The sequence below is a fragment of the Pinus tabuliformis genome, chromosome 6, assembly GCF_031772625.1.
Source record: "Pinus tabuliformis cultivar Carrire ecotype Pingquan chromosome 6, CPIR1, whole genome shotgun sequence".
Classification (NCBI taxonomy): Eukaryota; Viridiplantae; Streptophyta; class Pinopsida; order Pinales; family Pinaceae; genus Pinus; species Pinus tabuliformis.
The window spans coordinates 1272811368-1272826535 of record NC_142292.1 but is presented as its reverse complement, the minus strand read 5'-3'; the positions used below and the strand labels follow the sequence as shown (position 1 = coordinate 1272826535).

The following is a 15168-nucleotide window of genomic DNA, read 5'->3' as shown; positions in this document are numbered from 1 at the left end:
AATATATTGATTTTCTAACACTACTAGCCTCAAAACTAAAAACGAAACTCAAAACTCAATATGGTCGGGAAGTTTGCTTTTTGGTTTTGAGGCTTGAAGCATAAGAAATAGAAGTAGTAGGACCTCTTGAGTTGTGTATAAATATACACTCAAGGGTCATTTGTAAGATAATCATTCTAATATACAAGCGATTTATTCTTTAGCCTACAGGAACCATATCAATTTTTTATCTCTTGTTCTTGGGGTGCATTTTCTTCTCCCCTGCACACTTATGGATTCTCTCTAGAACACTTATGCATCACCTCTAGGGCACACTTGTTAGTGTTTTCTGTTATGTTGACCGCATGTCATTTTTCTCCTTGTTTGTTGCAGGAATTAGGGTTTGCAGGTTGGCTCCATCCCTTCACTCTCTTATGAATCTCAACAAGTCAACAGTGGTTATCCAAGAAGCACATTAAAATATCAACAAAACTGAGCAAGTGGCAATTGGTTATTCCAACATGCTACTCTTGGAATAGTAGGTTATTCTAATCTTTGTTTGTGTTATTGTTGTGTTGGAAGAAATTGTCATTCATGTCAAAGGGTGAATGGGATAGCATTTGTTTGGTGATTTGTGTGCACAAATTAGTGAATTTGGATGCAAGAACCCTTCAGATTAGTAGCCCTTGTCATGCCATTTCGTTTAATAGGTGGCACACCTTGTGGGTCCTCTTGGTTAAAGAGATATTGATGTTTGAAGTCTGATGCCCCAAGTGGATGAGTTTAACACCAGTATATTTCCCCTAAATTTCATGGCCTTAAACATTTATTGTTACCCCTAAAAGAGGGTCAAATATTTGACTTGAATTAACCTAAATCTATGTGTCCAAGTCAGTCTGAAATGGGACATATGAAAGACAAAAAATTATATTTTAAAGTGTCCTAAGTCTCCTTGTTCAGGTTGGCTTCAAGTCAATCAGGTCAACTTTGATATATTCATGTCTTTTCAAGAAGCAAATCTTTATTTTGTTCAGGTCAGCCCCAATATAGGGCCCCCTTTTGAATGTGTATGTATATCCCTATCGTGGCATTTAAATGGCAAGCATTTTTGGGTGATCTGAGGAAGTATCTAATCAAGAGAGGTCCAACGCCTTAGCTGATTGAATATCTAAAGGAGGAGGAAAAAAATCAAGGTGTTCTGATTCATTCTTCTGTGATAAATTTCGGGTACATCAAGACTAAGACTGAGGCAAGGAAGCAGGTTTGAATCTAAAAAAGATCAAGGTTAGAAATAACTTGAAGTTCTGAGGCAGGAGATCCAAAAGTCTGAGGCCTCAACTAAGGTCAAATTTAGCCCTTCTAAGGCTCCTCTTGATCTAGGTCTGAGGCAACCTAATTTCTGAAGCAGCCCGAGTTTCTAAGGCTAATTGTAGCCCTGTATTTCTCCTAACGAATCCAAAGTCTATGGAATTCTCAGAGTACAGAACAGACCTATTTAAAGACAAATTTTGGAAGAATATCTCGCTAATCAGAGGATGAATCTAAGCCTCATCTTTCTTGATCTGAGGCAGTCATCTTGAGGCTGGTTCAAAATTTTTTGAGCTTCTGATTAGGCAAAAAGTCTCCTGTGGCAGACCAAATTTAGGGCCCTCTGTGACAGTCTGAAACTGAGGTTATCTGTGGCTAGCTTTGGCCTCCTTCAAGACTGATCCCTGATCCGAAATCCTGTGGCACAATTCAAATATTGATGCTTGAAGAGGTTTGACCTTGAAGAAGGTTAAAGTAAATCTTGAAGTTGTCCTCGTAAGCAAAAGTTTAGAGCAGGTCTTGAAATTGTCTTTGTAAGCAGTCCTGAAGAAGTTTGGAAGCAGACCTTTGAAGACATCTATTGAGGCAGATCAACAGTTTTTTGAGGCAAAATTTCTAAGGGAGATCTGAGCCATCCAAGGTCCATTCTAAGGCACAACTGGAGCAGTTGATTAGAGGTGTGAATTAGAGTTCCCTTTGTTTTCGGATTGCATACTGTTGAAGACCACTATAGCAGCAGGCAAGTTGATCATGACAAGGGACAAACCTAAATTTGTTGATGATGTAAGCGATAGTAGTTGTTTGTCAGAACAATCATGATCATATATGACAAGGCATTGGGTTGGTAAGAGGTTGAGTTTGAGGCAGTTAGAAGCTGGTCAAAAGGCAGACCAAAGGCACATTGAGTTGTGTTTGAGAAAGCAGCCTGAGGACGTGAATTTGCATGGGTACAAGTTCATTGACAATGATACAGTGAAACAGCAGTTGATGAGCAGCAACGGTTGAGTAATAGGACAATGACTAGATTGTTTGATTATTGAAACTGTTGAGTATTGTTGTAATTGGGTCATTGTCCCTAGTACGGGGGCCCAAGAGTTTTGTTTTATCTTTTATTGTTAAGGGTGGCAGGGTGGTGCTAAGCAAGAAAGTTGTAGCTTCCTTCAGGAGGTTGTCACCTCCTTCCAGTGGATGCTGGTAAACCAAGGGTTGTAGCTCCTTCCTAGTGGCTGGTAAATATTTTGGGGTTGTACCCCTTCCAGTTTTAGCTGATAAACCAAAAGTTGTAGCTTCCCTTGTAATATAAATAAATTGTTCATATCATTCTTGTGTACTTCTTGATGTGATGTTATTGGTTAATGTTTTTGATACTATATTGTAAATAAAAGTGAAATACTGATTCACCCCCCTCTCAGTGTTTCCAACATGTTGAAGTTCTTATTTCTCTCTACAATGTTCCTACAATTAAAATTTCATTTGTTTTATCTGAATTTAACCATGTTTGACCTTCTGACTAGTTTCAGAACATATATATGTTGTACATTCCACTATTGTCTAACGAAATTCTAATACAGTTCATATAGAGCTAAGTTGCACGAAACGTAGAAACATCTAGAAGTTTTCAAAATGACTAATGTTGAAAATGCAACCCTCAAAAAATGGAAATGTAAGGCGAAACACGATATACATATGTATGTATGTATGTTTTTTATGTGGTTCACAGACACTGGAGATCGGTGACCGCTACATCCATGGAATATTTGTGCTAGGCAAATCCACCCAAAGGGATCACTTCCTGTTGGCTCAACCACAGAGCCTAACCCCGAGGGCGTCTATTGAATTGAACCCGTGACCTCTCAATAGAAAAGATGCTTTTAACAACGGAGACTCGACCAACTGAGCTAACCCTCAGGGCTATGTATGTATCTTTTTTTACAAATAAGTTAATAATGCATTATCTTGCAAGAAAAAAAAGAATGAGACACACAAATGACATTTTAGAAGGAAAACCTAGTCTATATTAACTCTAATTGATGATTACCTGATTCAAAATCAAAAATTATACTTTATAGATGTGATTGTACATCCAAGATTCGAAAATCATCCAAAATCAGTCTTTATACATGGCTATATGTGATGAAAATGAAATAAAACATGAGCTAATAACAGGTACAGATACAAATCTTATAATCCTCATCCTCATCCTCATCCACAAAAATAGAGCAAGGTGTTTTTTTAGCAGAACTACAGCGTCGACTCATTAGAGATAAATTAGTTTGTGGAGTACTTAGAGGTAAAATTTACTGGTAGATTAAATCTTTTTGGACATAGAAGGACCCCACACCCCTCTTGGGCCAGCATGAGCAAAAAAGTCACAAAAATGGGGTTGATTTCAACTGAAACATTTCAGTAGCATTTCAGTGGCGTTTCCAAATTCAGAAACACCACCCAAGCATTTTGACAGCATTTCGGTTGTGTTTCAGCATTGTTACCCACCATTTTGTGGGTGATATCCCTAGGAGAAAAAATTTCTCCAAGATGGTACTCAGCCGACAGCCACCAGCCACCAACTATCTCGTTGTGCGATTTCTCTGCCACCTGAACCAGCCATGTGGTCCCTCACCCATCTGTCATGATCGTATGTTTGAAGGTGGGCCTCCCGAACCTAAAGGTATGCCTTGTCATTTGGTAATTGAGTATTGCAGTTTGCTTATCATGGTTACTTTTGGGCATGGATTAATTGGGGGATTCTGCGGAAAAAGTGGGCTAGGTTTGTGCTTTTGTCCCCTAGACCTCTTTTGGATGTTAACCTTGGACCCTAATCTCGTGGGATCTCTTTTACTGGCCTTTGGGCTTTAGGGATGGTACTACATGGAAAACCCTGATTTTGGTTGTGTGGTACCACTCCCTCATCCACATATATCGCTCCTCTTCTGCTCATTATAACCCCATTCATCATTTTACCCACCTGGGTCCACATTCCTCCATTGGGTCCACATAGGGTTAGCATTCCCCCTCCCCTTGCCCACATCTTGGGTCAGGCCTAGAATGATGCCTCGGAGGTTGATGCAGTTGAAAATAAAAGTAAAAGCATAATTGGCCACATTCAACAGAAAAATGTACCACAAAATGCAAAATATGGTCGGCACAAACACACTTAGCACATGGGCAAAAGCCAAAATATGAGCTCTACCCCATTATCATGGCCACCACCCTAGTTCCTACAGGCCCTAGATGAGCTCCTTTATCATTCAAGAACCCATGATTGTCCCAACCCCTGGTGGGAAATGAACCACCCTACCTTAAAGGGGGTATCCAGTGTCCACTACTATATCTCACACATCATGCTCTTACCCCTTGAACCCCGAACAGTCAATTAAAGAAAAATCATAAAAAGGCAAAAGGCATATAAGGAAGGGTGGAAAAATCAAGGCCAAGGCACCTCATGTACCACGATTGCTCCCTCCTATACATTAAATACCCAAGTGTGGGCTTCCCTTGTATTAATTGCCCTTGTACGCCAGCATGTGACCCAGGGTTGCCCCTTTCATTCCCTACTCCATTCATCTCTTTATCACATGCCACCACCTTTTAAAGGATGTACCTTGGACATACTATCCCCTTTAGAAATAGAAGCGACCTAATAGGATACTTGGTTAACCACATTTGGAGCTTGGAGACATTAGCACATGCCAAAGCCCACTATGGAAGGGCATGCTATTATGAAGTCCCCACCTATTGTCCATGGTTTGTAAGCCCTTTTACTCGATTTCCTTGATGACTTGTTGTACTGGAAGGCTAGGGGACACATTGGGTCTTACGCAGGATTGCAAGTGGTCGCCATCTTGGGTTTGGTCTCCCTATACGGGGTCCTAACCCTCTCGAGGGCTACATTGGCACATGTAGCATGTGTGTTGAGAGCCATGGGCCTCCACAACAGTAGATAGCACTCCATGGATCCCCAAAGATGATTGACTCAAAATACACTTATTGGACAAGGAAGATGCACCTGATTCACCTTTGCCCAGCTAGCCCCACAGTTGTACCATGCACTTGGCAGATGACCCAGGACTTGTATGTTGATGTGGAATCACTCACACCATCATCTAAGCCCTTACTAATGGTCTACAGGCGTCTTAGACTTACTTGGAGACCCATGAGGTCACTTGTGTGCCCTCACACCCATTGGGAGCACCATAGGTTTATTATGTGGGGAACAAGGGGCCAACCCCTTGTCCATTAATTTTGGAGGTCTTATTCATCATTGTGGCACTTATGGACTTCATCGAGCTTCTTAGAAGGCCCAACAACATGTATTGTTGATCATTTGACCTCTTGAGAGGCTTATTATTTCATTTATGAGCTAGTTTGGTGGGCTTGTCACCAAAAGTTAGTTATTTTGCACATTATTTTATTTTAGGGGCTAATGAAGGCCCAAGTAGCTAAATCGAACTCATTAAAAGTGTATAAATAGAAGTGATGAGGATTCATTTAGCATCATCACTTGGATTTGGAACTAGTATCTCTTTGGAGATTTTCGCTATCCTTCTTGAAGGATGGATTTTTGGAGCATGGAATGAATTTTGAAGTTTGGATAATTTTCATATGTCTTGGAGCTTCTTGATGGCTATTTTTTGGATGGTTGGATATATTCTTATAGATGTAAGTACATTTTAATGATATTCTTTCTTTCTAATTTTGTCACATACATTGTTGTTGGGATTTCGCTATACTAGGGCTTATTTGTTGCATCTCTTATGCGAAGTTGTGGAAATTTGTTTCTGGATAGTAAATGCTTCATGTATGGGCCATGTAGAATGAATGAATGTTCCTATGGATGTTTCATCACTGAAATTCATCTTGACAAGCCATTTACCTTGCAAAACGAAGTATAAAGTCTTTGAAGTTGCTTTTGTTGTTGCTCGTCATAATTCTACCTGACTCCAATCTCCCCAAAGGATTAGGCACTAGTCCACCCAAAGGTGATCACCTTAAACCTATTTTCCTTCTCCCCTTTCCTCTTCTCTAGGTCTAGTCCTCTATGTCACATAGGGCATCAATTATCTCATGATCTAGCCATCCAAATACTTCGATTTTTGGTCCACAACTGCATTAGTGTATCCTCAAGAAGCCCTCCAAATTTCATGAGATTCTGACGGTGGGATCTTGAGATATCGCAAGCCCTAGCTTGAAGACCAATTCTTGCCATTGATTTCCCTTAGGCTAGAAACCTCACTGGGATCTTTGCATTGCCTTTCATTAAAAATTTATTCCTTAATTCCTTTCCCCTCCCTAATTAGGTCAAGCATATCATTGGTTGCTAAATCCTATCCCCTTGACTGAATCTCAGGTCCACTTGGTCTCATGTAGTCCCATGCAATACCAAGGTTAATTCTTCAAAGATCGCCTAGAACCCAAGTTTCAACAAGAATTCTAGGACTTAGGGATCTCCTTTATAAGACACATACTCAAATCCTAACCCTAGAAATTTTCCCCAAGCCCTTCCTAGAGAGTCTTCCATCTTGTCTTCCAAGACAAGCAAGCCACATATTTGAGACTCTCTTGTGAATAGGCTTCCAGGATCAGCCCTCACCCTATCATTGGTCCATCCATTTCATGATCCTTATAATAACGGGTCTCCTCCCATAGGTGAAAATCCGCAAAGAGAAGGGAGGCTTAGCCGAGGTGACAATGGGATATCGCTCCATTGTTGCCCAAACCTTCAAGGATCCCCTTTTAGGACTCCTGCTAGTTTGAGCAGTAACAGGCATTTCAGGTACGCCGGCTTGGCAGCCATTTCCTGCAACATAGGTACAAAGCACAAATTTGAAGAATAAAGCCTTCACTTGACAATTTTTTACAATTACTCTCATCTAGGTTTAGCCCACATGCATGACATCAATACAGCTGTTATTATACACTTTGCATACCACATTAAAGAATATTTCTATGTTGTATAACTTTTTAAGTGATAATATTTCAAACATTTTTCACAAAACATTCAGTAACCTCCATTTTTAAGACTAGATAATCCGTATATCATCATCAATTATGTCAAAATATTCTCCTCGGCCGTTAACTTCATATCTGACCATCCAATTTTAATCAGTGTCTCTCTAAGAAATGAGTCCATAGCACTTACCAATTAAATAAGTAGCACCATATCACTTTTAAGAATGATAACATTGATATTAACAATGACACCAAAATGAAAATCAAAAACACTAAAGAAACAGGAAGTGAATGAAGAGAAGGGCAGGAAGTAGTGCTCACCACGTAATTTTAAACTCTCTTCATCATCACCCGGTATGCAAAATCGGCGATGCCCAGAAGAAGACACAGCTAAAGGAAGGGATGGATGAAAGCAAAATCCATTCACAGTGTCTGATTGTCCAGCAAATTAAAACATGTGGAAAATGAGATACATTAGTTTTGAAATACTTTATTTCAACTCCAGCACTTTTAACAGAGGTGCAATTAAAACAATGTCGAGCCCTGGAATATTACCATAAGCGGCCCTAAAGTTTGCAATCCATTCTCCAGTTTGCAAGTCATATATATTCACTTGGCCATCCTAGTAGGAAAAGAAAAAAATCAAAAATTTTCTAATTTTAATTTGAATTGCAAGCACAGCTACCAATATCGAAGAAGTTGAACCATCATATAAAAAATTGGAGGAATCTACCTGCCCACCAGTACCTAAATGTCGTCCATAAGGCTCGATATCAAAGGCTATTCGCTGATTAGTATTCTCTGCAGACCTGTAGAACCTGAAAAATGCAATTACAATGAATGACTAAAAAATTGCCAGTATTTGAATATCCTTGAGTCAGTTTATTAGGCAGGAAACATTACAAGCCATCTTCATATACACATAATATGCAGACCATTGTTTCTTCGCAAGTAAACCCAAAAGAACCCGCCCATGTACATCTAATTATTAAACTATATGCATTCCTGCCATGCAAATTATGAATGTTCAACCACAGCTACAAAGCACAAGATGCGGGAACCAGAAAAATACAAGAAATTACATAGATATAGCTTTCATATGAAAATCTTGGGGGAATGCCAAGACATATTTTCAAAAACATCATAAGTTTATGATTCACAAGAAAAAAACTAACCGATCAATTTCTTGATAACAAAACTTTGCATCTTATGCCCTATTACACCCTTCATATAACTTGAGGTATTTGATCCAATTGAAGACCCTGCTTAGACAGGCTGCACATGGAATGATGTGGCTTCTTTCCATATCGTGTTATCAAATGCACATATTAGTGATTATTATTCAGTTGGCATTATCTTCAAACTGGACAGACAAATGCAGATTTCTTTGATGGAGCTTCATGGCTTATTGAGGGGCATTATTGTTTGTGCAAACACCCTCCTCGGCATTTCCCTTTTGACATTGTCAACCACCATTGGTGGTTTCTGAGGTATTTTGTGTTGAAAAGTGTGTAACTAGGTTCGGTCTTCATAAGTATGAAATGTATTTTTTATTCTTGTAAATTATAAAATGAAAGAAAAAATTATTATTATTATTATTTTGGAGCATGGGTTTCATGCTCAAGGTCTTTTATTTTATAGGTCAAGCAGCCATTGAGTGCTTCTAGGGTTTGTCCTAGGGCAAGAAGTCAAAAGAGTTAACCTCATAAGTTGAAGACCCCATTGGGCACATTGTAACTTGTAAAGAAAATTATTTTTGCCTTTAAAAGTGTTGGAATACCCTCCAAGACCGAGTCGACCTGGCAGCTAGCAAGTCAGCCTAAAGGAAGAGCCACGTCCACCCTTGCAGAGCCTATAAATAGAAGAAGACTTTGTTGAAAAGTGTAACTAGGTTCGGTCTTCATAATGACGTGTAATTGTGATTTTATGTAATTGATGAAAAGAAAAAAAATAAAATTAATATTGTAATGCTTGTCTCATGGGTTTCATGAACAAGGAATTTTATTTTTAGTGATGGCCCTCATTGTGAGCCTTTAGGATTTGTCATCTAGTCATAAAAGTCAATTTGAGTCTGTCATGTATGAAGGACCCTTCTTGGGCATGTTACATTTTGTATGAGTCATTAAATAAGTATGAAAGCCCTCCAAGACAAGCACAAGACCTCTCCTTCAAGTCGGCCTCAAGAAGAATAATAAATAATCTACACAAAGAGACATGTCGGTTCACTCTCTTCAAGTCGGCTTATTACAAGCTCCAACAACTATAAATTGGGCAGTTCAGATTTCATTTGAAGACAAAACTTCAAAGAAGCAATTTCAGTAAGTCTATGGTTACAAGGAGTGCAAAAAGCCAAGGAGAGCAGCATTATAATCAGTGAGAAGCTCAAGAAGGAAGCCTCCTCACCAGTGAAGAAGAAGGGAAGATATCTGAAATATTCCAGATCTGTTTTAGGGCTCTATTGTCATCGTGCAAGGAAGAAAGGCAGGATTTGTTGCAGAAGAAGCCGAGAAGAGTTCTAGAAGGATCGAGGCTAGTAGGGTCACTTGGGAAGCTGAATCAAGGAAATATTCATTGAATACATCAAGCCGAAGTATGCAAGGAAGTCTCCCCTCCAAGCAAAGTGATAACAAGGTACATTATACATTACACGTGCTGCAACTAGGGCTACTGAAGGTAGCAGGTCTAATCTAAGAAGTCGAGATCTAAAAGATAGCAAAGAAGCAAGGAGAAGCAAAAAGTTTGACCATTGAAGAAAGGAGTTAAACTAAGAGCTCTTGTGGCTTGGTCTTGGAGTGGCAAAAAGGTCTAGGGTCTTGGTCTTCATATTCGTCAATTGGAATCTCTATAAGAAGAAAAATTTGTTCAGGTTTTCCTCTCAAGAAGGAGAGGTTTTGGCCCTGAATGATAGCCTATATTACGTGTCTCTTGTCTCTTTATGGTTTATGCATTGGTAGTCATTTGATGAAAAAGAACACTAATAATCTAAGTAAAAGAAGGCCATAATCTAAGAAAGTAAAAAGCATTCACAAACAGTTATTTAAAGAAGAGAAATCACCTAATATTGATGCCCTAGATTTCTCAACATGGTATCAGAGCTAAGGTGACTAAGTCAAGGAAGGGCATCTTATCAAGGGACACTCAAGGATCAAATCTCAAGGAAGGCATCAAAGCGAAGATCATCTTGAAGTCAAGATCTACAAAGAAGGCCAAAGCCCTACATCTACTCAAGTTGAAAAGATCTATGAATCAAGTTGAAGTGTTTTGAAGACTATTCATCCAAAGGAAGCTAGGTCAAAATGCGTTGTCTGAAGCATCAAAACTAATAGCTTGTTGGCTTGAATGTAAAAATACACGAGGTATTTTGTAATAATAGTTTATTATATATAAAAATGTATAAGTGATGAATGTTACAATGAGTACCTGCATATATATACCTAAGCAAGTATCCTTTCGTGACTGGCCATGTCTTTTAGGCATGCCTTTTCACTTAACTTAATGACTATTTAACATAATCAATATTTGATTATTTAACATTTACATTTATTTTATTTATTTACTTGTTATGAATTATATTCATAACATAGCCCCTTCCTTCAGAAGCTTTGTCCTCAAAGCTTATTGTCGGCAGTTTCTTTCAATTTGCATTTGTCATCTCGCCATTTGTAACCCGATGCCATTAGCACCTATGCCTGTATAATTCGCTTGGTAACACTGTCTTGAACCCAAGGTTATCGATTTATTTTTTTTAATAACTCTAATTTTTTTTTAAATTAATATTATTATGTTATGAATTCATTATTATTAATGTTATATTGAACGTGACGGATGGAGAGGTAACACCTTTTGATCTGTGGCACCGAAGACAATGGCGTGCTATTCAACAAGCAGATAGCGGAATCGACGGTGTAGACAGACCGGTTGGAACAGTAGTGTTTGATTTTGTTTTGTTTGGCAGTGGATGGCCCGATGGTCAAGGTTGGATGGACACAGCAATCGGGCAGTTGTTTGAAACGGTGCGGACAGTGGTGACGGTAGCAGGGACTGTCGTCGCAGAGGCATGGTCAAGGCCACGGTGAGAATCAAGGGAGCCAACGGATACCATGGTCGAAGACCCGCAGATATTCAGGGACGGAGCCTCAGAGCCCCTGTGACGCAGAAAAATGGGCAAATGCAGTCTCATAATCAACTTATTATGATAAGACCGTGCAAGATTATACTAAGAATGAGATTTCATCAAAGCATGATCTGTTGAAGCAAGAGCAGTCTCGGTTAACTGTTCTACAAGAAAATGTTGCCCCGTGAAGAAAAATTTGTTGGTTAATTGATCTAATGCCATTGCACAGTATAGATATAACTCAAAGGCCCTCCATATTTTTTTCCATTCCTTCGTGAATGCCTTCTAATTCATTCATTTGCAAATCCATTATTCCAAGTGCCACCAAAGCTTCCACATTTTCAGGGTCTAGCTGTAAAACACACTCAAAATCTTGTCTGGATTTCTTGAACTGACCCAGTTTGTACTGACATAGACCTAAACCAAGTCTCACCGTTGCAGGGCACCCGAGATAAACTTGCAAAGCTTTCTTATAAAACTCCAATGACTCAGTATATCGTCCGCAGTTGAATTGTCCACATGCTTGTCCAAGAAGATCAAGAATATTATTAGCATGTCCATCTAGTACAGTTTTGAATGCACCATATGCTTGTTCAAGATTACCTTTTGCTAGAAGTTGCGCGCCCTTTCCAACCCAAGTAGAAGGTTCATGTTTATCAATTCTAGAAGCCTTATTATAATAATGGGTTACGGATGACAAACTCTTCCCTTTCTCTCTGCTTTGTCTCAATTTTACTAATGTTGTTGTAATATATCATTGGAGAGCCCTCTGTAGCATAGCTTTGCAAACTTAGCATTGCTCCTTTCTGGGTCTCTTTCTTCTTAATGTCTGAAATTCCAGAGTATCTCTCAACACTGCCCCCTCCCCTTGGTACATAATCAGCAAAAAATACATTGATAGTGTCGCTGCTTGATGCCAAAGCAACTTGGAATCCCCCAGAAAACATCATGACATGCTCCCATATTTTAACTATACAATCCTCTGAGGTTGTTACAAAAACGTTGTGATCATGTGAACCTGCAATATCATAGACCACTAACGGATGCTCCTGAAGATGTGCAACTAGAATTCCCTGAGGTCGCCATGTGCCATCAGGAATAGATGTTCGAGAATAAGAAGACAACATCACTGCTTCAGGTGATGATGGGGAACTTGCAACTCGATCAATAATGTCCCAAAGTGTTGCGTCTTTAGTCATGTCTGTTCTTGTGGCTCCAACTCTAATGACCTTACTAACTTGTTTGGGGGCAGCAAAGCTGCTATTCAACATAGAACCAGTAAAAATTTTGGGTGGGAATGAACCTTGCCGGCCTCCAATATCCTGGTTCCATACTTCATTCAAAGACAGTCTTATTGATGGTAACCTTTTTTGTCCAGTTTCAGATTTCCTTTCACTCGGAGGGTATATATATACTGGGACACCTTCATAAGATGGACCATGGTTGGAACTGTTGCTTACCCCAACATGTGGAGGCATCACAATAGCAGAAATTTGAAGCTTCTCAAAGTTTTCTAACTCCTGACAATGTTCTCTAGTTTGCATTGTACTAGAAAGATTTTGGAGATAGCTTTTCACTGCATCTAGAAGTCTTTGAGGTGAAAAGCTTGGATGTGAGACAGGCAAGGAAGCAGCAACAACTGTATGCACATCAATGTCACCATTTACAGAGAAGCCAGTGGCATCTTCAAGCACAAACCCTGTTCGATAAGGAAAAGAGGTCACATGCCTCCCGTCCACATTCACGTGATCTTCATTTGGATCATCATCTTGATCTATATCATTCTCATCCACATCAAGATCAACTTCATTTGGATCCTTATCTTGATCTATATCAGCTTCATCAGAATCATCCTCTTGATCATTTTCTGCAACATCTTCCTCACTGCTATGATATTGTTCATCTTCTTGTTTCTCAAGATAGTCCTCATCCACATCATCAATCTCTTCTTCACCATCTTGATTGATATCCTTTTCATATTCATCATTATGATCACCATCTTCTTTTCTAGCTTCACCTTGTTTTGTTTCTTCACTGTCCCTATTATCTTCCTAACTATCGATTTCCTTTTGACATGCTTTAATTTCTTCACATGATTTTTCTAATCACTAAAATACTTCTTGAATTTTATTAAACTGCTCAACGCAATCAGGACGTGAACGTAATGGCACATTGTGCGGAGAACAACCTTCAAAGACCCGCATGATTATATTGTGCACCATGGCTCTGATACCACTAAAGCATCAAAACTGATAACTTGTTGGCTTGAATGTAAAAATCAATGTTTTAAAACTCCGACTCCGACTCCGACTCGGCCGAGGGTTGACTCCGACTCGGTATCGACTCGGCCGGCTCGATTTCAATGACTCGGTCCTTGTAAAAAATACATTAAATATTTATTTTTTATAAAAACACATAATTTTAAAGATGTTCGTTCATGTTTCCAAACACACAGCATTAGAATATAGATAGAAGACAACATATGATCAAAGTAGGCTCATGAATATATCCATTATATCAAAATGGCACTCAGTACATTGTCCAATACATACACGATGATGATATAGAGATCAAAACAAAAACACATAACCAAGGAGGCTATAAATGGCCTCTACAACAAAACTCTGTGACCAGTACTACTGGCTACTGCTAGAGTTGCCAACATCATCTGGCTCAGTGTTACTTGGGAGCAGGAGTGAAAGTGGGGAGCGAGAGCGAAAACGGGAGCGGGAGCGACATTTTGAGAAGCTCTTGGTTTGGGAGCGAATCCCAGAGGAGTTCGACAACCAATGTCACTAACATCAAGGTACATAGAGGGATTGGTGCTCTTGATTAAATACGAGTTCCAGAATCCATACCCTAATACATGACAAAATTCAATAGAAACATTGCAATCCTCCAATCCTGAAACCCTGAAAAACTGATAAGTCTGCTGGATTTTGAATGAAATCTAAAATTCTACTTTCTCCATAGGAAATCCAATGAGGCCGAAACCACTCTCAAACATCCTGAGTCATTTCATGGTAATGTTAAAAATTTAAGTAAAAGGATGAAAATGAAGATTAAGGAGAATGTCACTTTTACTTTAAGAATTTAACATTACCATGAAAATTTATAACTACTTGGAGTCCAAACCAACCAAAAAACAATTTTAAAATCCATTAAAATTTTATTAAATCGCAGTTTGACATGATGCTGGGCGTTTTTTTGTGACTCGGCCGAGTCATAACGGAAACGGCCGAGTCATTCAATGACTCGGCCGAGTCATGGCTGACTCGGCCAGTCGAACCGTTCCAAAGGCCGGGTCATAGAAAAAGGTATTGGCTCGAATCAACCCGGCCGTTTCGGTTTCGAAACAGCCGTTTCTTAAAACAATGGTAAAAATACACAAGAGGTATTTTGTAATAATAATTTATTATATATAAAAATGTATAAGTGATGAATGTTACAATGAAGACCCGCATATATATACCTAAGCAGGTGTCCTTTTGTGACTGGTCATGTCTTTTAGACATGCCTTTTCACTTAACTTAATGACTATTTAACATAATCAATATTTGATTATTTAATATTTACATTTATTTTATTTATTTACTTGTTATGAATTATATTCATAACATTGTCATCAAGACTCTAAGGAGATCTCTCTCCCAAGCAAGATCCCTGCCATTTAAAACATCATCATCATCAAAAGGTCCAAGGGATCTCCCTCTCTGTGGGATCAAGGATCATTATTGAAGAAAACTATCTTCATCAAGGAGAAGTTTTCTATCCTCTATATCACCATTAACATCAAGGAAGCAACAAGAAGAAGGAGC

The 15168-nt window shown here is 39.0% G+C and overlaps 1 protein-coding gene across 5 annotated transcripts in view; it reads right to left on the bottom strand.

Annotated features, from left to right (window-relative positions):
• LOC149263294 (Transducin/WD40 repeat-like superfamily protein) overlaps nucleotides 1-15168 on the bottom strand; it is a 403412-nt gene that overhangs the window by 72653 nt on the left and 315591 nt on the right. For 3 of the 5 annotated variants that reach the window (XM_089426056.1, XM_089426049.1, XM_089426052.1), the window contains exons 12-14: nucleotides 7970-8054; nucleotides 7792-7858; nucleotides 7558-7668 (exon numbers count right to left, since the gene is read on the bottom strand). In XM_089426056.1, coding sequence (XP_089282182.1) covers nucleotides 7558-7668; nucleotides 7792-7858; nucleotides 7970-8054 — 263 coding nt within the window. Of the gene's footprint in view, nucleotides 1-7557; nucleotides 7669-7791; nucleotides 7859-7969; nucleotides 8055-15168 lie in introns of those variants that run through there. The other 2 variants (XM_089426054.1, XM_089426059.1) reach the window with 2 other exon arrangements.